At 36.8% G+C, this 26,641-nt stretch overlaps 1 protein-coding gene across 3 annotated transcripts in view; it reads right to left on the bottom strand.

Moving 5' to 3' along the window:
* Positions 1-302: 302 nt before the first annotated feature.
* LOC102685259 (zinc finger protein 804A) overlaps positions 303-26,641 on the bottom strand; it is a 125,481-nt gene continuing 99,142 nt past the window's right edge. For 2 of the 3 annotated variants that reach the window (XM_015358226.2, XM_015358227.2), the window contains exons 3-4: positions 9,132-9,262; positions 303-6,472 (exon numbers count right to left, since the gene is read on the bottom strand). In XM_015358226.2, the coding sequence (XP_015213712.1) occupies positions 2,998-6,472; positions 9,132-9,262 (3,606 nt within the window). In that variant the 3' untranslated portion in view covers positions 303-2,997. Of the gene's footprint in view, positions 6,473-9,131; positions 9,263-10,773; positions 10,826-26,641 lie in introns of those variants that run through there. The other variant, XM_069194787.1, reaches the window with a different exon arrangement.

Genomic DNA, 26,641 nt, shown 5'->3' with positions numbered 1-26,641 from the left:
CACCATTATAGCAACCCCTGGATCTAGCTGGGCACTTATATGACTGTAGTGTTGTCAACAAGAAACACAGGACCACCAATAGGCACTTACTCTCCTGTACAGTAAATTGCAGTGGAAATTCTCATGTCAAAGGGTGAATGGCTTTTCAGAAAACTGGGTTTATAGCAGGACAGCATTCATAGTTAACATTCATATAGTGTTGATACAGTGATGTGTATAAAACAGAGTACTAATGATTCCAAATAAAAAAATACCATTTATCATGTCTTTGCAAAAACATATATATAGCTTTCACAGGACATGCTGGATTATTAAGATTGTTTTGGGCCAAAGTATTACATAGAATTAATCAGTATGTAACAAATTAGGAATTTTAGATATATGTGAATTAGCATCCCTTTTTCTGGCAAAGATGTTATGTTGCTTGATGCTGATTAACACTGTAAACATATTTTTCCCGGGAACAATATATAAGTCAAACTAGTCAGATAGGCAGAATAGTCTGCAACTTTATACAATTAAAGAAATAATCAAAGACTAAAAACTGTTATCAAACTGCTATTGCCGTTCTTTTTTTTAATTCTAGCAGTCAGAAAAGTCGGAAACAAGTGTTGATACAGACCACTGAGCTATAGGAAGGACAAATGCCTACATCTGATTACCTCTTATTTTAGTACAGCATTTCAGTTCCAATCATTAGTTTTTAATTAAGCTGGAAAATTGAGGGCAGTGGGGCTTCTGTTATATGTAGGAGTCATACAAGAAAAAATATTAAAAACTTCTAAGATCTCAATTAAATCCTCTGATTGCCAATCAACAAATTGCAGCATCTAAGGAAAAAAAAAAAGAAAACAATTAATCCTTGGAAACGCCTTAAATCATTTTCCATTACAGAAATGTAATTTCCACATGGACAAAGCTGTTTTTTTTCACCCTCATATTGAGGGTGGGTGTAAGCTTTGCCATTCAGACACGGTAAGCAAATTGTCTGAAACACACGTGGTATGAATCTCTTTTCCACATTTCAGTTTCTAGATCTTAATTGCACATGAAAATCATAATGCAAAAAATACAAAACAGTAAAAAACAGAACACGTATACTTATAAAAAACAAACTGAGAGACATGGATGGTCGAGCTGGAGTTGGCATATGGTTGACATGGCTGGCTAACCCACACTGTTGGAGATTGGGTGCTCGACCAAGCTTGTACAGACCCATCTGGCCACGACTGAGCAAAGCTATGCTGGTGTCTTGGCTTTTCCAGGATATCTGTGCACATACTGAAATTCGTGGAAAGGAAACAAAACAAGAACCAGAGAAAAGAAAACAGTACTACTAGGTTTTGTGTAATCTTTGAATCCACTAAACAGCAGTTACACAGCACTTGTTTAATAATAAGGAGCATTCAATGTATCTACCTGTACTTTCTCCTAGAAGGTAACTTAAATAGTAGTGTCATGATAGGTTTATGGTGTTTGCTCTTTAAGATGTCAGTCTTTATAATCCGTTTTCACAGATTACAAATATCCTAACATAATAATGGCTAAATAATTCTGGATGTCAGCCCATTTTTCTTCCTTTCTGTGTCTCTATACACTAGGTGCTGTTCTGCGTTTTATTTGTATTAATGTAAGTGAGATCAAGAGCTCAACAATACGAAACCCCTCAGAGTGAGCAGCAAGTGCCTGCAACATTTCATAAGAATGTTCTCCGTCTCCACCTATAAAGACATTCACTCCCACACATTTGAACCAAAGCGGCAAAGGATCATGTCTTGTTCTTTTTATAACATTCATCTTTAATACTTTTCTATCACATTATTTTACATACACTTTAATGTTAGGTACTAACAAAACTCTGCAAAAAATAACAGTAAACAAAAAGTATATTTAAAGGGTATGATACAGAATATTTTACAGTGTTGTGCACCTCACCTCAGCAATATTTGTATTTACATTACAAAGTACAGTACATAGTACATAAATACAGTTCAAGGTATTGAAGGACTTTAAATATATTGGAAAAAATATTATTGCATTATTCTACATTCCCCTACATGGGAGTGCCTAAAAAGCAGCATATCATATGATATAGTCAGTGCAATTTTGATAACTTGCTGACTGCTCAGTGGCATTTGACATTGAAGTATAAAATGTAGCAATTTTTACATATTGTCTAATAAAATGATAATTGTACTGTAAACGGCTAAGTATAAACTTATTACATTCAATTTAAAAGACAATTGTAAAGTTGCATGCTGTGTTAAAAGTCTGAACTATCCCCACCCTGATCACAACCACACACTTTGAACGTGGCTGCTAAGACCTGCTGCTAAGCCAGAATCCTTCGACTCAGTCTTCTCCCCTCTAACCTGGCTCTTGCACACTGATCTTACCAATGCCAAGCCTAACAATGATAACACTGTATATTTCCTATCCTGGAAAAATATAGTGTACAGTATATGTACATTTTATACTTTGCCATTCAAGAAAGTCCAATACTACTGTATATGCTCACAGATTATGAGTGTAAAAAAAACTTAAAACATTTGAGATTTTTAAATTTATCTGGGAAGGCGTTTTCTTCCAGCCGGGGCTCAGTCCCATTGAAAATATTAATTGTTTAAACCTTCACAAATCGGGAAGACTAACTTGGCCAGGTTAAACATCAAGATCCTTCAGACATCCTTTCCTAGTGCTAATTCTAATATTTCACTAGGTCTCTGTGAGACGACACACATCTGTAATACACAGGAAACCTTACTCCTTTGGAAAGAAGTTGTACGTCGTGTGTAGATTTCATTTGAAAGTATACCAAAAAGCACAGGGAATATTTTGCCTTCCAGACTCAAAGACTGGAGTCAACTGACACCTCAAACCTGTATGGGGTTGTCCGGGGTCAAACACTACCAGTTCAACACAGGAATTACTGCAGTATAACTGACCTCTATCTCTGTTACTGTTTCTAATGTACTGTGTTCATAGTGTGCAAGGACTTTAACTGCTAGGGCCCGAGTGGTGCTGCAGGTCCTGTGCGGGGAACAGCGGGTGAAATAAGGGGTGCAGATGGAGACCTGAAGCTGCAGCTGCAGCCATAGCAGAGCTGGGAGTCAGTAAGGCGGGGAGGAGGGAGCTGTGTGGCACAGGATGGAGGGCCAGATGGGTTGGGTGGAAGGTAGACGCCGGGATGAAATGAAAAGGGTGGCCTGCCAATAGAGCAGCTGGGTGGGCAGGGAAAAGAGCTGGGGCAATTGGAGAGAGAGAAATGGGTGCAAAGTGCGGCTGAGGCACAGGGTGAATGTGAGTCAGGGGCTGATGACTAGGATGATGGTTCAGGGCAGAAGCGAAGGATGCCACCGCACGCTGCTGCAGCAGCGTGTGCTGAATGCTGGGAAGGGGGCCTGGTTGGGGTAGGGGGACGGACTGAAACGCTGGCACGGGGCTGAAGCCCGGCACCTCTGAATGAGCTGGGAGCAGCTTCACGTGCTTCCCGAGCAGCTGCTGCTGCATATGCTGCTGAGCCTGGAGCTGCAGCAACCTGTATTTATCAATTTCATCGGGAGTGAAGGTTATGGGCTGCTCAGTCAGAGGGGGTGAAACACATTTTGAGGGCTCTTCCATCTGAGCCTGTTTTTCCTCGGCATAATGGGTACCAGCCTGAAAAGCTGACTCTTTTGGCCACTGCCCCTGGGGATAGTTCTGACCAGGGTCTGGCAACATGATGCTCTCCTTTTCTGTTGAAAAAATGGAAAAAACACATGCCTCTGATGAAAAAGCCCGAGGCATTGCATCAAGTTCCTCTCTTCCTTTAGGGTCTTGTAGTTGCCTCTCAGTCTGTAGTGTATCTGACTTCGGATTTTTGCTCTGCATTGATATAGATTTGCCCTCAGCATTTGGGAGTGGACTCTGAAATTCTTGGGGGTCAACAGGAGTTCTGTTAGTTGCTGCTTCACGGTTACTACTTTTCAATTTGTTATTCTCCTCTCTCTTAACATTTCTTTTGACAGCAGGAAGCTTTCCTATTAATGGTAATGATGACGTACTGTTGTGTTTTTTGCCTATAATGTTTTTATCATTATTGTCTGGAGATTTTTTTACAAACTGCTCAACAGTACTGGCATTTGGAGAAGTTCTTGCATGCTTTCTACTATCACTCACTGCAGTATAGCTGGTTTGACATCTAGATTGGATTCCAATGTCTTTTGCTACCTCCATGCTGTTGCTTGATTCAAAATCAAAAGAACACATTTGATCTCTAGAGAAGAAGCTGACTCTCTCTCTATTTGATTGCATATCAATGGATCTGCTTTTACTGCCTGAATGTCTGGATTTAGATCTAGATTTATCAGAATGATGCCTCTTTCTGCTGGAGCTGTACCGCAGGCGAGAACAACTGTGTTGATCTGTACTTTGATCTGAAGTGCTACTACTGTAGGAACTTCTGCTTCGTCTACAAATTGCCCACTGCCTCCTGTTTCTTTTTCGATTGCTGCTCATGCTGTGGCTAAAGTTAATGCCAATCTCACTTGAATCCTCAGACGACGTGGAGTATTTCCTCTTTTTATGACGGTGGGCACTCTTGTAATCCTGATGGGAATCATGTTCTCTTGCTGAGCAGTGAGCTGTGTCACCACTGGAGCTGTCATCACTTGATCTGTAGCTGGAAAAGGTTTTGCTACAGCTTGAAGTGCTGCCATGTGTTCTGGAGTAGCTAGTGTCTCTTTTTGATGATGACTTGTAAGATGACCCACACGAGGATGAACATCTTTCAGATCGATAGGATCCACCCTCAGTATCAGTATCCAAATCTGAAAAGCTGCACCAAGAGCCAGACTTCTCACTAGAAGACTTAGTGGAACCTTTCCTTTCACAAACTCCAACATTTAAGTTGCATTTTAAATGATCATTGTTTGCCTTTAAATCAATGTGATCTGGAGAGGTTTCTTCGCTATAATTTTTACCACTGATATTAAGAAATGTTTGCTTTTGATTTTTACCCAGTACTGTGGGAAGCAAGTGCTTTATATTTCTTTGACTTTGATCTATTAGGTCACTATCATTTGAAGTTTCATCCTTTAAAGATTGCTTTCCTAATCTATATCTTTTTGTGCTCACACCTTTGCTTAGTGACATGTTAAGCCATGTAGACTCTATGCATGCTTCAGGCTCCAACTGGGAATTTACATTGTGCTTACAACTAGAGCTTGATGTATTGTCTGCTTCTAATTTAAGATTGGGAGTTTTGCATGCTTTGTAATGTTTTGTACTCTTTGGCTTGGTTTGGTTATTAAATTTATTTTCTGGGTGACCCGGGGTTTGTAGCTCTATAGAATCCAAGTTGCTGTGGTCATTCTCTCTATCATTGTTTTCATCAGCAGTTACGATCAACTGACATATCTCTGTACTTGAATTCTGCACGTCATCATGAGCATTCTGTCTGTTTTTGGAGTGCTTAAAATCAAAGTACAGAGGATTACAACTATATGAAATGTAGGGCTCCGTTTTTGTATAAAGTAAAAGCTCTGATGGCCATTTCAACATAGTTGACCCATCTTTGTTAAGAACATTTAGGAAGGGACCTACTTTCTTATTCAGTTCATCACAACCCCCATATACATTTTCCACACAATATGTATCATCTGCCTCCATGGCATTGTTTTGAGAGTCCTCGGTTTTGACTGTGACTGTATCATAGACAATTTCTGTGCCTTTTTCCATTTGAATAGTCTCTTGTATAAGAGTTTTTCTTTGCATTTGCCTTGAATCTCTCTCAGCCTGCCCACCTTTGAGACTGATATCACTCACAGCAAAACAGTTTGTCTTATTCAGTTCATTACTTTCTGTTTCTGATTGAGATCCTAAGCTCGACTCTCTCAGTTCTTTGTCCAAAGCAGAGTTCTCAAGCGAGCCTGAGGGTACTGTTAATGGAAAACACTGGTCATCAGTTGTACTATGTGCTGAAGAAATTTGGTTGAATTCAAGGCAGTTGTCCTTGCTCTCTTGCATTTTTTTGTCCGTTTGATATTCTGTATGTCTTTCCTCCATAATATCTAGTGTAGTATTTCCAGGTAAAGGATTAGGAGATCTTAATGTTTCAAGAGTTTGCTTCACTTTATGTGTTGGAGGATTTTCTCTGTCGTTGGATTCTTCTGTGTTGTCACTGAAAACTGATGCAGAGGACTCAAGCTTCAGCTGGGCCTTTTTAGAGAAGCAAAATGAGACACCAGCCCTTTGGTTGCTGTAATCTGAAGCTGAATTTAAGCCAAATTGGGTATTTCGGATGTGAAGCCTTTCTTTAGTGACAAGCAGGTCTTGCGAACGTTTGGGTGCTTTGTTTGGGGCATTGTCTTCATGGGAAAGAAAGATGTAGTGATTTCCATTTCCGTAGTCCTTCTCAGAGATGCCTTTTTCTTGTTGTTGGACCTCAGCTGTGACTGTTGTGGCCCTGAACTTTGGGCCACTTCCAGGACCACTGTGGATAAAAAGAAGCATGAAGTTTTAGAACCTTTAAAGAAGGTGTAAAGGACAAGCAATATAATTGAGCAACACTGAAGGTGAAATGTGGAAATATAGAAGCACCACAGGAACAACCTATTCATTTGCTTGTGGCACAGACTGGATTTTAATTGTTGACGACCTGTAATCACACTGTAGCAACTCTTGTCCCTCAAGGGATCTTCGGAATGTTGCAGCTGTGCTGTGCACAAAAAAGTTTTTTTTTAGAAAATACTGTGTAAATCAACAAGCCTGTTTCTCCAGATACAGTAAAGACATAAACACATGCTATAATATTAAACCTATCCTGAGCATCAAAATAAATTGCTTTAGCTACAAGAAATTCAGAGTTATCAGCAAAAAAGTATGCAATCTTTTCTATTACATTTGAACAGGAAAAATTCATTATTCTAATAGCACGTCATGAATGTTATGAATTACTGTGAAAATCACAGGATAATGGTGTGTATCGCCACTTTTGAAAGACATACAAGCAGTATATCTATGACATGCTGTACAAAGGTTGCATCTAAAGCGTTGCTCCAACATGTAAATGGCACAAATCTACTTTATTATTTTAATGATAATTGGAGCATATTTGTTCCTTTCTATGTATTTCTTTCTTGGTTTTCTTGTTTTGACATTCAACCAACTAAATCGCCTTATCACCTGTGTCCAACAAACTCTTTAACTCATGGAGTAACATATTGCTTCTGTAATAGTCAAAATGACTCTAGTGTATCATGGTTGCAAGGTACTGTATTTCACCATGATTGCTTGAGTAATGCAATTGTGTCCGTATAAATAGGCACAAAATAAGTTATTATGGGCAAATATTCACTTAATCCCATTAATATACCTGGTTGTACAGCTTTGGACCTATTCTGGAGCACTGACAGGGCCCAGCAAGGCAGAGCAGCCAGAGGGCTGAACTGCACTATGTGGTTCTTGAGTGGGAAAGAATGAAGGAGTACTATACAGTACGTAGACAGCAGGAACAAGTGTTCTTGGGTATCAAAACATTAGTCAGAGAACCAAGGTCAAAGAGGCTGAAAAATTCCTGAATATGTGCCTCATCCCCTTATCTACCCAGAGACTGTATGTAAGCGGCTGAAAACCTGATTTCTATAGCTATCTCCTGCAGTAGCTTCATTGCATTGTAAAACTTTAAGTTTTTTTTTACTGAGCAGTAATCTCTCCAAGTGAAGCTTGCTGGGTGAATGCCAGTTGAGCTGAACAAAATAGAACATTCTCTGTATTGTCATGAGAGTCGTTTTACCATTACAGCAGCAAAGGTGAACAGATTTGTACACAATGTTCTAAATGAAGTCTGACTAAACCATTGTACAGTTTTAATATGGCATCCCATGATTTGAATTATCCCAAGTATCCTATCTTTTGCTGGCCTTTTTTTATTGTTTCCCTTCATTGTCTACAGGAGGGAAATGATTAATCATAAACATCAAATATCTTTCATTGGTATTAAGTACACAGTTTACCAACTATCGTTTTTCACGTTTACCACATATTTAACAAAATTACATGTTTCACTTGACCTTTTAATTATCAGCTTTTTGTATAATGAACTATAAGCAGATTTTTCAGGATAATCATTATTCGACTTGGCCTTTCAGTGAGTCCTGTCTATGTGAGAGTATAGAAATAATAAAGTCAATTGGAGCCTACCACATTGAGTCATTCATCAATAGCCTGCTTTTAAACTATTGTATGATCCACTGTGGTTAGTAATCTAAAATAACACTGAATACAATGCACATGTCAGTTACAGTTCATTAAATTCTGATTCGCCCACTTACGCTGAACTGCCACTGTAGCGAATACATTTATTATTCTTGTGCTGTAGAACACAGCAATAAAAATGTCCTATTTTATTTTCTCAACCAACATATACATAATGAGAATTTAATAATTTAATTAAAATTGCAATTGTGTCTTTTCACATAATGAGTTTAAGAAGGAGCTCTTCTGTTTTCTTCTAATGTGAATTACACATTTATTAAAATTATGTTATTATCTACAACAGAATAAGAATAAAGGAAGAACACAATATTTAATCAGGGATGTATCTGGGTCTAACTCCTGCTGCTGAAAGAAGCCAAAACAAAACCTTTATTTGCAGGAACACGTGTTGCAGGAAATTCTACAGGTTTAAACATCTGGGTCTCCTTAATTGCAAATGAGCAACATGTGTCACTCCATGTGCTATGTGCTACCCAAAGAGTGCACTAGATTAGTGTACTAGATTGCTAATGTGTAATCTACTGTATATGTAAGATATTTTTCAAGCACAGAATATAAAGTCTCATGATTTGAAACAAATCAAGCCGAACATTAACATTAAAAATCTACATTGTGTCAACATTAAAAATCTAACAAAACTCAATAATTAGCTTAATATTCAATTTATTGAACAATAATATGTGAAAAAAAAATTATATTCCGGGGGATTGTTAAGGAAAAAAAAAAGAATTTTCTGTTATCCAACCTGTACATAAAAAAATGAAATATTTCAAGAACATATTTCTCAGCTTGTTCAAACAAATACAATCTGAGCCCAGTCTCATAGCCGAAGAGATACAGCACCGTGTGACAGCTGCATAACTGAGAGGACTAACCATTCCGATTGCTTCCGGAGTTCTGCAAGCTGATGTAACCTTCTGAGAGCTCTCTCCTGTTTCTTCTCATCTTTCCAGGACTTCGAGGCGACGTTGCGAGCAAACTCTCTCTGCTTCAACTCCTTCAGCCTCTGCAGCCAAACAATAAGGAAGGGCTGTGACACTGGAAATTATTCACTATCAGAAATCAATGCATTAGAAGACCAGCATGCAATTAGTCCAGCAATTTGTAATCTTACGTGTTGTTATCATTTAAATTCCACATTTACAAATCAGTTTAATCGGACATGCCTTCCAATTTGAATTTGGATTGTGGTGTTCAGATTAATTATGCTTTTAATGAAATGACACAGATGGAAGAGCACCCTTCTGTTGAAAGCATTAATGGAGGAGGGGTGGGGAGCATTCACCATCTATTCAAAAATGAACAGAGAAAATCTGATTCAAATGATTGTTATTGTCATACACACTCTCATGTTGGTAGTAACCATCAATTATATTTTTCTGCTTCATTCCTCTTTGTTAAATATAAATTCATTTATCTGGCCAAATGCTAATTAAGAAGGAGTAGATGCATAATTTTAAATAGCTTGCTTTATTGGCTCCATACATCCAATTAAGGGAATTGGAGGCTGAACACGAGGCTGATTGAACCCCACCTCGTTTTGTGAGGAATGAGGCAGGGAGCTGCTGCAAGGGTGATAATGAGGTGGACAATAATGATAATGTGTGAGTGGGTGCTCTGGAATCATGATATTTTTACGGAGGTGAGTGAAAGTGGGCAAGGTTAGTGTTTGACCTTCCTCCAGAGTTACAAACTGCATTTGACCTGCGTAGTGTTTTCTCCTATGTTTTTGCTGAAAAGCCTTTTCTATTCTTGCAACCTGCATGTAATATTTGATAATGTGATACATAGAATGATTTAACATACTGTATGTTAACTTTGTTGTTTTGTTTTTTTCACAAAGCTCCTCACTGAATATCAAAATAAAAACATGAAATGTTCTGTGCATCTGTACTAAACTATTGCTTTTTGTGCTTAAGGGCTTAAATCCTACCTAGCTCCTTAAGGTATCCTTTTAACATGTACACACACTGTACACTGTATATACACATTTCTTCCATGTTGGCTCAGCTACTTTTTTCAGATGTTGTATTTGAAATCACGTCACTATGAAGGACAAAATGCATGGGATCTGTATGCTTGTAACTACATTCTGCCTACTCTCCTGACCACTGCAGAAGCCATTATTGTCAGAGTGTCATTAGGTGAAGAGGGAGAGAAAAATATGTTTGCAAAGCCTTGTCCACAGTTGACACCTGCCATAACTCAGCTGTCACTGCATTGCTTCAAGAAAGTGTACAGGAAGTACAGCAGTGTCGTTTCTAACCTGTCAAAGACACAAGCGAAAAAGCAATCTGGTTCTGCAGGAAGCAGGCAGTGAATAACATTGCCATTTCACTACTTTGACAACTGGAATGGCAGTCAGAAAAGCAAACACACCAGCACTATGAACAGAACATCCAGCTGTGCAGCGCAATTGTTTTTTTAAAAAAAGGACTAATGACGCAGGTGTCAAGAGAATGGGAGGGCACAAACATACAAGAATACAGCTATTTGCGCTATTTTAAAGGAACTCACACTTTGAACTGCACTCCAAAAATTAGAAGCATGTTTTTGAAGAGTACATCAGCTGAAAATGACATGTCCATAAAAAAGAAAGAAAAAAGTAGAAATAATACAAACAATGCACAGCACTGTAAAAGCAACTTACCAACCAAGAACAAACATGTAGTGATACATCTATGACCACATATTTGTATTTTTAAATGGGTGATTGTTATTTTTTTTAGCATCATGAAATGTTGCAGGGTCATCCAAAGCATTACTTATACAGTACTTCAGTTTCCTGAGGCTGAGATCTGGACAATTTGTCTGGCCATTGTTTTTCACACAGCACAGAAAGAAAGAACACTTAATGAATAATCAAGTGTGTCTGTTTAATGAGGAACAGTTCTGAGCCTGTATCTTTGCAGGGTTCCACTGCCTGGTGTTAACACACAGGCTGGAGTGACACTTAAGAGCCAAACAACTTCTGTGCTCTGCATTTTAAGCTACAGCTGTTCCTCTTTATACAGAACAATGTCAATATTTATTAAACATTCAAAATCAAGCTCCACAATGTATAAACAAAATATGACACATACCTTTTGGATACAACAAGTAAAAGAAGAATGGTTAGGTTATTGAGATTTAAGTAATAATGCTTCATCTTAAGAACTTTAAGAGATTTATACAGTACCTTTAAAGGTATAAATCATAGAATTTACAGATTATACATATTAATAAAAGCACAAATGCACAGATGCACACATGCACACTCAGTTACTACCAGATCTATGATAGATCTAATTACAGTATAAATAATGTAACACATACAGTACAGTGACCTCAAATTCATTCAATCCCCTGATAACATAGTTTACAATTATTTATAGCGCTTATGACTTTGTACTGTAAAATGCTATTATGAATAAAGTATATCATTATTGGAATTTTAAGTGAGGCACATTATCCTAACTATAACTCATTCTGCTATGTTTTGTTCCTATTTCAACTGGGGTATGAATAAATCTGGCAGACACTGTAGATAGGTAAGGTCCCCTTTTCAGGCGGTAAAGGCCCATGGGGAATGGGGGGCAAAGGACATTTTTCTTGACCATCCAACACTGGAGGTGGAGGTGATGTGGGCCGCATCACACTCCGGCTGGCCTATTACCCCCAGAAGGATTAACCCCGGTCGGTACTCATTTGGAAAGCAGGCTGAGTGGACCTGGGAGCCGTCTGGAAGGAATTAGAGCAAGCTCCATCGCTTGCCCCTAGCAGGAATTGAACCCGGGACTTTCCAGTCAGGAGCTAGAAGCCCTTGCCGTCTGAGCTACCACCTATACTACTGTATCATACTTTATTGTACATACTGTATTGCCCAGCTAAAAGAATGACATGCATAACTTACTGTAGGTTCATTCTGCTGTTCTATTTTTCAACAGTAATCCACAGTATTATCTTAAGTCAGTCATTTACAAAAATTGTTATGATTACAATAATTTTATTGTTGTATTCACACATCTTCATTTTCCCTAGATACCAATTATACAGAATGATATAAATGACACATTTAATAGAGAATGAAATTATATGACTTATAAAAAGGAACAGCTGCATAAGAAGGTATGCCCGTCCTTAGCAGTAACAACCACATTGCACTCACTGACCTAAACAGAGGGCATTTGACACTCTTATGAACTCTCCACACTCTCGAGCTCTGCTGGAGTCCCAGCTTTCCTCCAATTATGTCTCAGAGGTGCCTTAAGGGGTTTGAATGTTAAGTCATCTGATTCCAACATACAGTATATAGAGAGATTAAGCCCAATAAGGTAAAGCTTGATTTATGTAAGAGCACAATGTGATCCAAGAACAGGCTGACAAGGATGGATTCCACTCACATGGATTATACTGTATGTGACAACAAGACTACCTCCTGTTCTGTGAGATCCAAGGAATGCTTCCACACCACACTAAGCACTTCCAAATGAATGTCAAAAGGGCATTTCTTTAACTAAATGGTCTTGAATGGGCAAGATAAAAATTAAAACAGTTATCCACACTGTAACAAGCTACATATGGTTCCCTTTGTTTGCCAGTGCCTTCCGAGATCTTAAACATGCACACTGACTGGTACGGGAGCCATACTGTAGCACTGCAATCACACAACTGATTTTCAGACTTACTGTTTACTGTTGCAAAGGGTTTGATAACTTATACTATCATTATTTCCATTTTCTTTCGTACTAACTCTCTCACAGAGTTTTATGCTTTGAATGTGTAGATTGCAAAAAAATATGTGAAAACTGAATACTTTTGCAAGGTATTGTACAGTATGAACATATGCCTAATCACATTTAAACATATGATATTTATGTACTGTATATGAAAGAGAGACAACTAAATAACAGTAATTTGATAACAGTTAACACAAATAGACTAAGCAGTTCTTGCAAAACATTATGTTTTGTAATAAAACAATGTCTTATTCACAGGAAGAGAAAAATCTGTATTGAATTACAGTAGCTACTAAATAACAGTAGCTTGGTCAGGATATACCGTATATTATACACTGAGATTGTAATGTACTTGATATACATTCAACATGAACTATTTGTGTGCTTATCACTTGGTAACAGATAACTGTTATATTATTAAATTAAATATAATGTATATATTTAAGAAGACAAATGCTCAAGTATAATTTTTTATTTCACAGAAACTCTTTTGAATGGTGGGTGACTCTTTCTGAAGGAGGTGATGGATGGGGATTTTTCACACTCAGTTCAATTCAACATAAGTGTGAACATGAGTTATTTCAAAATAGAAATTATGTCATTTTTATCTGACACAGTTCCTGAATTTTTTATTAACTGAAACCTGTCTTTTTAAACACAAGAACTCTGCCTTTGACACAAACTAAAACGGCACAAATGCTAGCAAATATGTTCAAAAACACACTGGGAGAGAGCTTCAGGCTAGTTGAAATTGCCTCTGCACTCTCATCAGTCCCATCTCACCAATAAACATATTTACTGGGACCTGACATTTAAAATTCTAGGGTAAGAACAAAAACACTCTTCCAAATCTACTCTGCGGGAAGGTGAAAATGAAATGTTCTGATTTAAAGACTAAACTATTTTCCTATTTTTACAGCTGTAACAAAGATCTATTAACTGATTAGAAAATCATGTTCCTGTGTAAGCAGATTCATTTAAGTAAATAATATTGACTAACCAGGTGTTGACTAGGTTTTAGTACTGCTGACAGAAATGACTCCCCAAGGGATCTGGATACTTGTGTTCTCATTTTTAATCTTAATGTCATATGGAACTAAGATACTATTTTATCTTATCTTAGTAACACTAACATGGGCAGCACTCATTCTACACAGGACTATAATGACCTTCCTGATGCTTTCAGATTCGACAGATTCATAGACATTTCCTGTTCTCAGTTTTAAATTTACTAACTGTACATGTACTGTTGTTTCCAGAGTCCTCTGGCTCATATTTCACTATTGAATGTAAAGACATCTACTGGGTTGACTTTTTCAGTGAATATTTATACAAGGTTCCCTTGTAGTCTTCTCTGTTTTAAACTAAAAAAGTTCAGTTTTTCTAGGCTTTCAGCAACTAGCAGTATAAGACAGTAGGTCATGGTAATGTTGCACTTCTCTGGATTGATTTCAGATTAGCAATGACATTTTTGTAACAAGATAATAAAATTGTACACAATTATACATAATATTCTAAATGAGATCTTAAAAGTACATTGAACAATTTTATCATAGCATCCCTTGATATAATTTCTACATTTTTGTTATATATCCTACTAACATTTTGTTTTTTAACTCCTTTCCCACATTATATAGTTTTTTATAGCCTGTTGAGGCTCCTCTTCAAACTCAGTGTTTCCCATTTTGTATCAGTAGTTTATACTGTATATCTCAGCAAACGTGACTAGTTTACAGGCTATACCTGAATCTAGATTGATAATTGATTAATTGATTTAATTTAGGAAGCATATTGGTTCTGGCACTAAGCCTTGTGGTACTCCACTAATTGCACCATCTCAGTTTGAGGATTCATCCCTTATCTTGCTTTCTATCCATTGGCCAGTTCATAATTCATTCTTTCCCATGTATTTCCCCAGAATGTCTGTTGCCTGTAATTTGAGAATAAATCTTTTATGAGAAATCTTATCTAAAACCTATTGAAGATCTAAACCACGGTATCAAATGCCCTGCATGTGTCCATAACTGTTGCTTCTTGTTCAAAGTACTCTAACAAGTTAATCAATCATCCTGCCTTTTTAAAATATATGCCTTATTTACGATCCCCTAATTTTTGCATTTCCACATAAAGAATAAAAGCAGCAGTTTTTATTACAATGTCTTGTTTAAATGCCACTTTGAGCTTGTACAATCTAATTTAGGTAAATCTTCCCCTTAATTCAACTGTTGAACTAATTTTTCACTTCTCCTGCGGTGGTCGTTGCATAGTAGTTGCAATGTGTCAGCCAGTTGATCTTGCACTGCAGTGTTGAATGAAAAGCGACCACTTTGGGATCATTTGCGATGCAAATTATGATGCAAATGAAAGCAATTAATGAATAATTTTGGGTTTCAATAAACACACTTAAAGGAAGCAACTGTTAATCCTAGAGAACAACATCCTCGAAAAATCCTATGTGAGTAAGGATCTGTGAAATGTACAGTACATGCTTGTGAAACAAAGATTTTCAAACCTGATGGGGGTAAAACTAAAATAATGACAATGCACACAAAGGAGAGGATTCCCTTTTGAATTGTCTTCTAGATGGTAAAATCTCAAACAATGGTGAGCTATGCATACTGTAGCATCACTTTTTCCTCAAGGCATATTAAAGACACCATCATTCTGTGGAGGACCAACCTTAAACAGAGCAAGAAGAAAAGCAAAGGTCTTAAAACTTTTACACATAGCGTAACCTGTCATGGTCTAAACACTGAACTACATGTGGCGTTCCGCAGGGGTGTGTTTAGTGTGGAGGCGGAGCCCCAGATGAAGGGCGATGCCTTGCCTCAGTAGTCCAGCTGTTCTGGCTGCTTGAGGATGAGCCACAGCTGTGAAGGCTCTATAAAAGCACACTGGACACCCCCGGAAGGGGAGGACCATTTCTCTGGCAGCTCAGGAGGAGACTGTACCCGCGTAAGGCTGTGTTATTCTTCTTTTTGCTTTTCCCGTCACGTATCTTTACCACTGACCTTCTCACACGTTAAGGTCTTATCTCGTTTTGGCCTTGCGCTGCCAGCTCTTGCCCTGTAAGCGGGGTCCAGTCTGGTCCCCACCACCGAGTGGCGTCTTTATCCATGTAACAAACAGTTTTTTCCGGACCCTATGCGGACGACACTAGGGAAACGTCATGCAGGAATACGGGGCTGAAGACAGGGGGGCGTGTCCAAGGTGCGCTGGTGCACGGGGGAGGTGTGGCCAAGAGAACATTCCAAAAGAGTAGTCCTTAGAGAGTATCCAAAACACAAGGGTAAGTCCAAAACCAGAAGATCCATCAGAGCAAGAATTAAAAAACCACGAATGCGGGTCGGAACCGGCGGGCGGGGAACAGGAACGGGAACCGAGGTTAAAACCTTAACGGGACCAGGCGCTTCCAGGTCCCGGACTCGCACGGCACGGAAATCAGATGCAGAGCCCGGATGAGCGTCAGCGCCTGGCTTTTAAGGTGGGCTGGGAATGGGAAACAGGTGCCGAGAATAAAGTCTTAAGTAAAAGGGCTGGAGCACCCTTAAGGAGGGGGAACTAATATCGTGACAATCCAAGGCTGGACCCTGTTAAATCGAGAAAGCCCGGCCTGGATGTTGTAACGCACAGAGGCACACATTTCTTTTTGCTTTTTGTTCTCGTTTTCCACCTTTTTTTGTGTTATTTTCGGTACCTGCTAGCCTCCCACTGGTGCTTCTGTCCCTCAGTTGGGGGAGTTGATTTTTGACCAGTTCTTGCCGTGGGTCCGCCCTCTCCATGCTCTTGAAGTAATACATCAGTTAACCGGATTTTCACACTAAGCACAGTTTTTCTATCACATTCCAAGCCTTGCTGGAAAAACTGAATATTGTTCTAAGTGTTAAAATCTACCTATCCTTGAATGGTTTTTGTGCTATATGAAAGTGTAGAATAAACAGTATTATAGCTAAATGTAACAGGGCACATTTGAGCCTGTTATAGTAATGTAATCTCCTAAAGACCTAGACAGTGTAGTTCACTGCTGTCTAGGGAGAGGTGCTGTCTAGCGGTGTGCCTGTGAGCTGCAAGGACTGAATCCTGGAAGTGTCAGAACTGTACTTGCCCCATAAGCTATTTGCAGATATGTGCAGTATTTGAGTTCACAATTTACAATACCTTCACCACAGCTGAAAAATATAAACTATGTTTTGTCTAGAGAAGTCTATGTAAATTAAAGTTGATTAAACAGACCATTAACCAGTATACTTCACCTAACGTAGTGTAGCTGCATTTGATGCGTCAGCATTAAGACATCTGCCAATTGAAGGCTGCATTTAACATGATCTATTTCATGTGTTTGTAGACAATTATGCACATAATTATGCACTGGAAACACCTTTGTCAGCTCAGTGTTAGGGGAACAAGTGCTTTCACATAACTGAAAATAAAATCAACTTGTTATGACACACTCCAAACCATAAAACCAAATACGTTCGAGATTATACTGTCCATTACAGATTCATGAGGAATTACATCACCCAATAAGACAATACTGCACGTTGAGGAACATGTACTGATAATACGGGCATGAGAAGCTTAGCCTTGGCCTGGCTGGTGGTCAAACCCCTGGCTCAAGGAGTTAACCAAGAGGTAGCTGCAAGAGTAGAGATGGCGAGGAGGTGGGACGCAGTACGATGAATGCAAGGAAGAGAGGGGTCCACTTATGGTTTGCTCATTTCTAGCTTTTTTGTTCTTTATTTTTTACACATTTTCTGTCTTATCCTTGTTATTTGGAGCCAGATTTCCTTCCCTCTTCCGATTTTAACTGACAGAATTCTCGCCTTTCATCAATTAGTGAAATGGATGCTACCAGCATTTTCAGGTCTTAACCCCCCAATCAAAGGAATATTAGATCTTCTCAGAGCCTGAAGAGGCTGTGTGAAATGGGATTTGACAGTTGAAACTAACCATGTCCTCGTGTGATTTAGCCCAGATTAGCAGATTTGTATTACTCTAAATTACTTTATAAATGTCTCAGCCCTATAACAACCTTTTAAATATCTCTGTTAACTAACATCTGACCTACAGTATGCAGCGTTAATTAAAAAAAAACAAAGGAGCCCTTCTATAGATGGGTTTGAAGAAATATCCCAGCAAGCAACAGCCGAAAGGCAGGAGACACCAGTGAAGGGCACACACAGACACAACACGCACACATCTACAAACCAGGGCCACTTTTTTCAGAATCCAATTATGCCGGTGTGTCTTTGCACTGTAGGAGCAAACCGGAGCACCAGTAGGAAACCTATTTGAACACAGGGAAAATAAAGACTTTGTGCAGATAGTATCCCAGGAATTAAACCCAGGGGCCCAGCGATTCTTCCCACTGCGCCTGTCTGCCACCTCTATATGGGGAAATAAATCTTTAAATTCATATTTGGAATCCATAAAGACTGAATAGCGATGTACAGGCTACATCCTTACCCATGTATTTTAAAATCTGTTCTTAGCTAAAGGTATGTAGTCTCTTTGCAAAAAGGCCACAAAAATGTTTTGTTCACTTCAGCGTATTCTTTTGAACTAACTGATATTAATTTAAAAAATCAACCGGTATATAAATATACAGTAGCAGCTCCAGACAAGGGAAAAACAACATAAAAGAAATGCTTTCAGCAATATAAATCCCATGTGACATAGTTAACTTTTCTTTCTTTGAATGGGCACCTTATTGAAGTCTGGAGATAAAATTCAATTCAACTATAAGGTTTTTAGACTTTTACCAACCACATTAATATAAACGTAACCAATTCCTGTTTCAGTTTATCTATGTTAATCTGATTTTTGTTTGACAAATTCTGCTTCTTATCCAATTAGGTTTTCCTAAAAATGTGTAATATCTTTATAGTTATACTGTACTTACAGATTACTTACGGATCAAAGTGATATCTAAGGGATAACAGACAGTATTTTGATTTTGTGTCTGTCATCCCCTAAGTGAGTAACACAATTAATTTCAGATAAAATGAGTTGTATACTATATTAATATAGGGTTCAATCTGTATGTTTACCCCTTGGTAAATAAGTAATGGTACAAAATAACTTTTTTTCTTTCAGATCTCCTATTTAATGCACATCTATTCTTGTCTTTATCTATACTTGTCAGGTAGTAATATATGTAGGACCACAGCTGCACCAGTGGGCCCAGGAGGCTTGACAAGGGCAATAGACAATAAATGCTTTCAGTGAAAATCCTTCTCAGCCTGACAAGTGGATAAGAGTTAAAGCTATTTCATTATATTCACAGCTGTAATTTAAGGAGAAACAGGAAATTATAAGACATTGTTTCAAATTCAAATAATATTGAGATAGACAAATAACTCACTTGGAAAATGCTCCTATCATATAAATGTATTCTCTGCAGCAAATTGCACTCTGTAGCTTTAAGAACAAAAATAGATTGCAATTTACAAGGCCCTAAGAGCCTCTTTTGCATACTCTTAAAGTGACGTCTGTCTCCCTACTCACTTCATAGAATTATTACTTCAGACTTTTTCATGAAGAAAAACCATTTTGCTTCTGTTTAGATTTAGTCTAGAAGAAGATATTCCCTAAAGAAATAAAATGTTCTGAGGAAATTTGATTTCTATTAAATTAGGAGAACACCACGCTGTTTCGGAGCAATCACACCACATTGTATATTGCAGTAAAACCAGCCAAGTCAAATAAAAACACACTGGAGATACTTAGTACTGTATGTTTTTTTTTTAAATAATGATATTCTGATGGTAGCATTTGGCTTTTATGTTCTATATCTGTGGCATCAAACAGTCAATAATAGTGACAAATTAAGAAAAAACATTTTCACTAGCTATACTATATGTGTAGGATTCATCGATTATAAGAAAGTATTGTAATTCATATTCTGTTCTGTATATATGAAGGAACAAAAGCATCGAAACTACCTCCATGAATCTAATCATCACAGATCACAAGAAGGGAACATGATCAATAAGCCTTCACAAGGACAGCACTCAAATCAACATCCAAAATAATGTCTGTCAAGGGCATAAAATATCTCCAAAATAGCTCTTTACTGCTGGATTGGAATTCATTATAAGACCAAGGTTTATGAACAAAAGGCTTTGAAGATTAATGTAAACTATTTAAATCACATATACAGTAATCTGAGGATGACATGTTTGCCCCAAACCCAGAGTTGCATTGAGGAAAGCAAGAAGTACTGTATATGCAATTACTGTCACAGCAGGTCTGAAAATGAGCTTAAAGAAACTAAACTGAAGTTTAATGAAGATGTTTCCCGAAGGAAATTGAAGAAAATAGTATCAGACTGGAGGATGTCATAATTCCTGTGTATGTGGGTCTAATATTATTACCTTAAAACCAGTTGCAGAGCGTTTGGAAGTTTAAAAATAAAAGGGGACCTAGATCGGTGAATGTTTATTTCATACAGTACAGTATGTAAAACTATGACACAGAAAATTAGTACCTGAATTGGACACATTTCTACATTTCCTTTAAATTATGTCTCTTTTTATCTCATCTACTGTATGTGTTTATATTGACACACATATACTGTATATATATTATATTCACTTATCTGTTGAAAACTATCTTTTCATAATTGATGTCTAATGAATTACTAAAGTACCTGTATTTGTATTATGTTTAACCAAAATATGAAGTCTTTCACAAAAGTCACTATTTGTACTGAAGTCGAATTTTTAATTGGATCCTTTCTTAGCGAGCTCAAGTGTCTTTTCCCCCTAGCAAATAGCTCCCTTAACTACTGCTTCTCTATGTCTCTGAGTCAGTTGGCAATCTTTGGTCCTGGTTTTATGGGTCATCACTGGGTCATTTTAGTCATCACTAAATCATCAATCTCTTAACACTTGGAACACTTTTGTTTTGACCACTTAAGTAGGTAATCTGTGCAATTAAGATGTTAAGAGATTACATGAAATGAAAAGCTCGGTTGTTCTCAAAGGATCAAGACTGATTTCACTGAATCAATTAGTTTACTAAACTGATCAAAACTGATGTCTCATGTCCTGTGAAAATTTCTAAAATAATTTTTACAGTTTAAAGTATTTATGGGTAATCTTTAAATCTCATAGATTTTAGATATCTTGAACCAGGGTCTGCCACACTAGTTATAGATATTATACAGTATAAACACATGGTTTCAATTATTGAGAGACCTGCTTAATCATTTTATTCCAAATAAGGTGTTGAATAATCATTTGGTGGAGCATCTACATTTCATCACAATAACAATCCTGAACACACAAACACACTAAAGATAAACTTAAATAAAGAAGTGTAACATTTTTCAGCCCAGTAGAAAATATTCTTTGAACTCTCAATCTGGGATACTGGGCTGGCGAGACATATTAATGTCAGACATTGGTCCACAGAATTGAGATGGGAAAGACTAGAGTTTGGTTCCCAAAGAGCTACATGTGAACAGTGTGCCATTATAAAACATCAGAATTTTTAAAAGAATCTCAGCCATATTCAAATGCTTGAATGAAAAAATAACTGCTTTTTTGAATTTCGCCACATATGATGAAATATTTTTTCACTAAACGTTTGACTCATTGTTTGTAGCTGAATCATTATTCTATGAATGTACCTCACTCATCGCTCCCATGCCTGCCTGTAAATGTTATTGTACAGCAATGAACATTTTTTGAATAGTATTTATATTGAAAGAGGTGTATATGAGTACTTCATAATTGATTCAAAAAGAAAATCAGGCCATAAACAGTTAAAATGATTGTTGAGTCCCTCAATAATTCCCTAAAACATAATCCCACTGAAGGAGAACATTTTAGAGAAATATTTTCAGTTAAATATTAATTAAATTATCTTGTATGGCATTTTCTATTTGAAAGGTTAATAAATTGCCAAATTAATCTACCTTTTTATAATATAATTTTAGTCATATTGTATGGGGGCATAGCTAAAATTAATTAAACTCTAATTAAGTTGAGTTCTCTTTTATTCTCCAACAGCTCTTTTAACTAAAAAAGGACAAATATCCTGATAATCCTTCTGCCCAATCTGTTCTTTCACTAGCAGATTAACTACATAAAATATCTAAAATCGCTGTATAAATCTTTAGGCTATCACACAGATGTTAAGTATATCTAAAAAAGAGCAGTCTTTATTAGGATATTGAGATTCACATCTTGTGAAGAGAAGCTGTTATTCACCTCAATTACTGTTTCTAAATACTCCCTCAATCTACTTAAATTTAATTCCATTTCAGTATTTATTTACAACCTAGTTTAGTTAGCTATTTAATAATCTGATAATATTGTTAGGGAATATAAAAAAAAGTTATATTTAATAAAGAAACCATAAAGAAACTGTATTAAGAAACCAAGATTTAAGGAAATGCTGGGCTAAGGAAACATTCTTTCAAATGCACTTTGTTTGGACAGGATATGACAACTAGAGATTTTATATTTGTGCAACATTTCAGAATTTTACAGCATTCAAACTTTTCCAGACTTGTAGTATTTTACAACGCCAACATTCGTGACGTATATTTCTTTAGTACAAGATATGTCAGGGCAAACAGTTATACAGTATGTTCTGGAGACTTTTATCTGCATACAGTGTTTTATACAACATGTCACTGGGGACAACAGCATTTAAGAGTAGAATGTTTTGTAACTTTTGGGAGTACTTGGTGAGATTTTGCTTAACGGATAGCTTCCTGGCTATAGGTCAAGAGGGGTTGAACCCCTTAAACCAAGGGTCAGCTGCAATGTTGAGGTAGGGCAGAGGATTGCTTTTGACAAATTCAAAAGGAGGCATTTGAGTTTAGTATATGTAGATAATTTCATAATGAAGGTGATTAGTTATGGCTGTGTGTGACTGATGTGTACTTATAACTGAAAGTTGTTATGCCTCCTGAACTTCAGTTAATAACTTCCATATACTGGACAGGTATTGAACACATTGTATATTTATTATTCATAATTGTGTTTATTATAATAGACATTTTGTATATGTTATTTATGTTTTACATTTATATTTATTTTACAACACACATTTCTGAAAAACTCATATTGCTATTTTTACCATGTAGAGATCCAGACAGTTGGTTTCTTCAGATTTCAAAAGATTAAGCAGCAAAATTCTTTTATAATAAACTGAGTCTTCCCACATCCTAAGTCACCAATCTACTGTGTATTGAGGTTTAAACTATATAAATAGGAGGATATTATTAAAATGAAAATATAAGAAACGCACAGATGCACAATGAAGATAAGCAAATATTCAGTACTTGCTCTGTAAAATACTTAACTGCATTCATCCACCATGAGCTAAATATGACATCATTTTGCCTATGTACAAAGATGATCAGCATGCCATTTTGCATTAGAGCATTAGAGCTTCTAACTGTGCAAAGCAAGATAACTCACCAGCAAAGTAACATTTTAGACATAGCTCATCTGGAAAATAATAAATAAAACAGTATTTGTACATTACATAACATATTTTAAGCCTAAAAGAAAAAAATAATCATGTTCACTAAACATTTTGGCCATCAAGAGACAGCCATGCCTTCTCACAACATATTTAACAACAAAGATCTAAAACAAAAGACAAGTTCTTTGGTGTCAATGATCTGTGAGACCAGTCAGGGCAAGTCATGTAACTACAGAAGTCAGCTCATGTGTTGATTTACTGTGCTTTCCTCAGAGCACAGAGGACATCATCATTGATCCTTAACAACAGCTGATGAGCTTAAGACCATGATGCAGAGGAGCTCAGGGTGCAGTGATGTACAGTACTTGTTTTCACTACTCAGTTACAGAATAAATCAATCTAACAATCGACAATTGCTTGTGTTTTTGTCTAAGAACATTGTGTTTTCTAAAAAGCATCAATGTGTATAGAATAAAAATGGACTTCTGAGTTTTAGTAAATAACAAAGACCAACAGAATGTTCTATATGTTGGTTGCTTACACCTGAAGACCTCACTGAACTCACCAAGTAATTTTCATTAAACGTCATGTGAAGATCTAACATTCTTTTAACTAATGCTCATTTTAAAAGTATAATCAGCCATAGTCCAAGCCCCGATTTGCCCTGGTCAGTAACATGATATGAACCCTCATCAGCTAACTATTACAATCATTGGTATGCACAACAAAGAGTAAGGGAGACAGAACACATCCTATGGGGGACCAGTGGAAGAATACAGCTGATTAGACAAAACCTTATTGACTCTAACCCACTGAGTTCTATCTGGAAGGAAAACCGTAATCCAGATGACAAGATTAAAATAAAGTTTAATAAAAATTAAACAATAACTTAGTTGCCAGTGAATAAGGTTGAATACAATTAAATGCTGAAGGAAATCTCACATATAGAAACCTAGCATGAGTCTTATTTTCCTCAGTATGCTGGAGCACAAGTTTAAGAAGACATATTGTAGCATCTTCCACACAGGAAATTATTTCCCTAGATTTTCTGCGCAAAGGTGGGATATCACAACCCTGAGATGTTTAAATGAAGGCATAATTCAACTATCTGAACGTTTCACATTCTCTCTCCCCTTCAAACAGTCTCTTGACTTTCGGATGAGGAGAGCTTGTGAGTTTGTAACTTGAAATCTTGAATTTTGTGGTTATGAAAACTGTTAAATTAAGCTAAAATTAAAAAGAAATATCTAGCAGATGATCTTATTAACAGGCGCATGAAAACAATTCACGGGATAATATTTTAACTGAATAACAGGAAATTGTTAATAAAACAATATAAATTAATGTAAATTTAGAATAATTAGGCCTAATATGCTCAGTTTAAGATTTGCGTGTTTGTTAGGACAATTAATTTCATTGAGAATATAATTCAGAATGGTGTTATCATTTACTGCAATCATCACATAATTAACAAGGAAAGCACATTTAATGAAGAGAACGTTAGTGACAACTACCTCTAGAGAATAATAAATAAAATTGCAGCAGACAACTCTGTTCTGTCTATTTTCTGCTAGTGACTCAAGCATGTAATTTAAGAATTCACTAATGTAATCACATTCTGTGTAAAATTCCGAATATTCATTATTGTCATTATTTCGCTGCCACATGCCTAACACCCCTACTTGAGGTGCAATGGTCATGGCACGGTAAAGTCATAAGTGAAAAAAGAAATGACAAACCTAAACAGTAAATGTACAAACAGGAACAGAAATACTAATCAAGATGTCAAAACCACTTTAGGCCTATTCATTTAACTTGTCGCTGTCTTAGGAACAGGCTAAATTAAGGCTCATAAGAACATACAGTATCAAAGGAGAGGAGGACGTTTGGACCATCTACAGTAGTTTTCTCGGTAGTGAATAGCTAATTGGTCCATCCACTCATTGGTTGAAAGAAGCCAGGCTATCAATTTCAGCAGAATGGCTGGTTAGCTTGTCCCACACCCCCATAAACCTTTGGGTGAAGCTTATTAACCGTAAGCTTGATTGCATCTATTCAAATGATAAAAAAAAAACCTGCTGTGTCTATTTCAAAGCACCTACAGAAGGAGAACACAAGAAAAAAGATATTTGGAAATAGTTTTGTTTTAATAAAGATCAAACATTTCTCTTCCTCTTTATAACTTATTATCCATAATACTGAATAATCATATCGGATGTTCATAAAACTGTAAAACTAAAACAATCAGCTCATTTTTACTGTTATATATGTTAAACATTTAGAAAAATCAACAATTCAAAATATAACACAGCAATTTTCAGATGTCGTTAATGGATTTTTTTTTATTTAGCTGTTCCAATCCTCCAGGGCTGTCCTTCAGTCTATAAGGATTGTACTGAGTTCTCCTAGTAGTAGATACAGTAATATGAGTCACCTCCTTAATACAGTATAATGTGCTTTTGGATCTTAGTACCACATAAACACAATTAATCATCATTAAATTTAATTAGAAAGGTCACAAAAAAGAGGAGGCCATTTACCCCTTATGGCTGTTATAGCTTCCTTCTTTTTGTTATCATGGAAAAATGTCCAGTAGAAAGTATTACCAGAACAATTCAGGGAATTTTCTTGGTGCTTGTAAGATGTCCATTATCATGGAAGGCCGGCAGAGGCAGAGTGATTAAATTCATCTCATTGTGAACGAAAGGAGATTTCATACTGTACATGCCAAAAGCATGGCATTTCTAAGCTTTGAAGCAATACGTACTGTATGTCTTGGTAAGAACTAAATGCAGCCTTTTCTGTGCACTATACATCTAACAGTGGCAATGTTTTCAACTTTAAAGATTTATGGCTGGTGTGAAATTCACATTCCAAGACAAGAGAAATGTACTGTCGGTACATTAATTTTCACCATGAACTAGAATGGAGCACTAAATTTAGCATCACCTGGTTAATAAACAGCTAGAGATTACAATTATCAATGTTTTCCCTAGAGCTAATTAATGGTAGGCAACATTTGATGCCATAAGGATTTTTCACTTTTAAACACAAGTGACAATTGATTGGTCATGTTAAAGGACATCAAATACAGCAGATGAAAAAAAGAACACAGCAATATGTTAACATTGAAGTATTTAATGTTTTATTTTTAAAGATTGGGTTGTCCAAAAATGTGAAATAATAGCTGATTTATTTATTTTCCATCAGGAGCAATTACA

The sequence above is a fragment of the Lepisosteus oculatus genome, chromosome 10 (genome assembly GCF_040954835.1).
Source record: "Lepisosteus oculatus isolate fLepOcu1 chromosome 10, fLepOcu1.hap2, whole genome shotgun sequence".
NCBI lineage: Eukaryota > Metazoa > Chordata > Actinopteri > Semionotiformes > Lepisosteidae > Lepisosteus > Lepisosteus oculatus.
The sequence above is the reverse complement of the archived record's forward strand: the minus strand, read 5'-3'. Positions and strand labels throughout refer to the sequence as shown.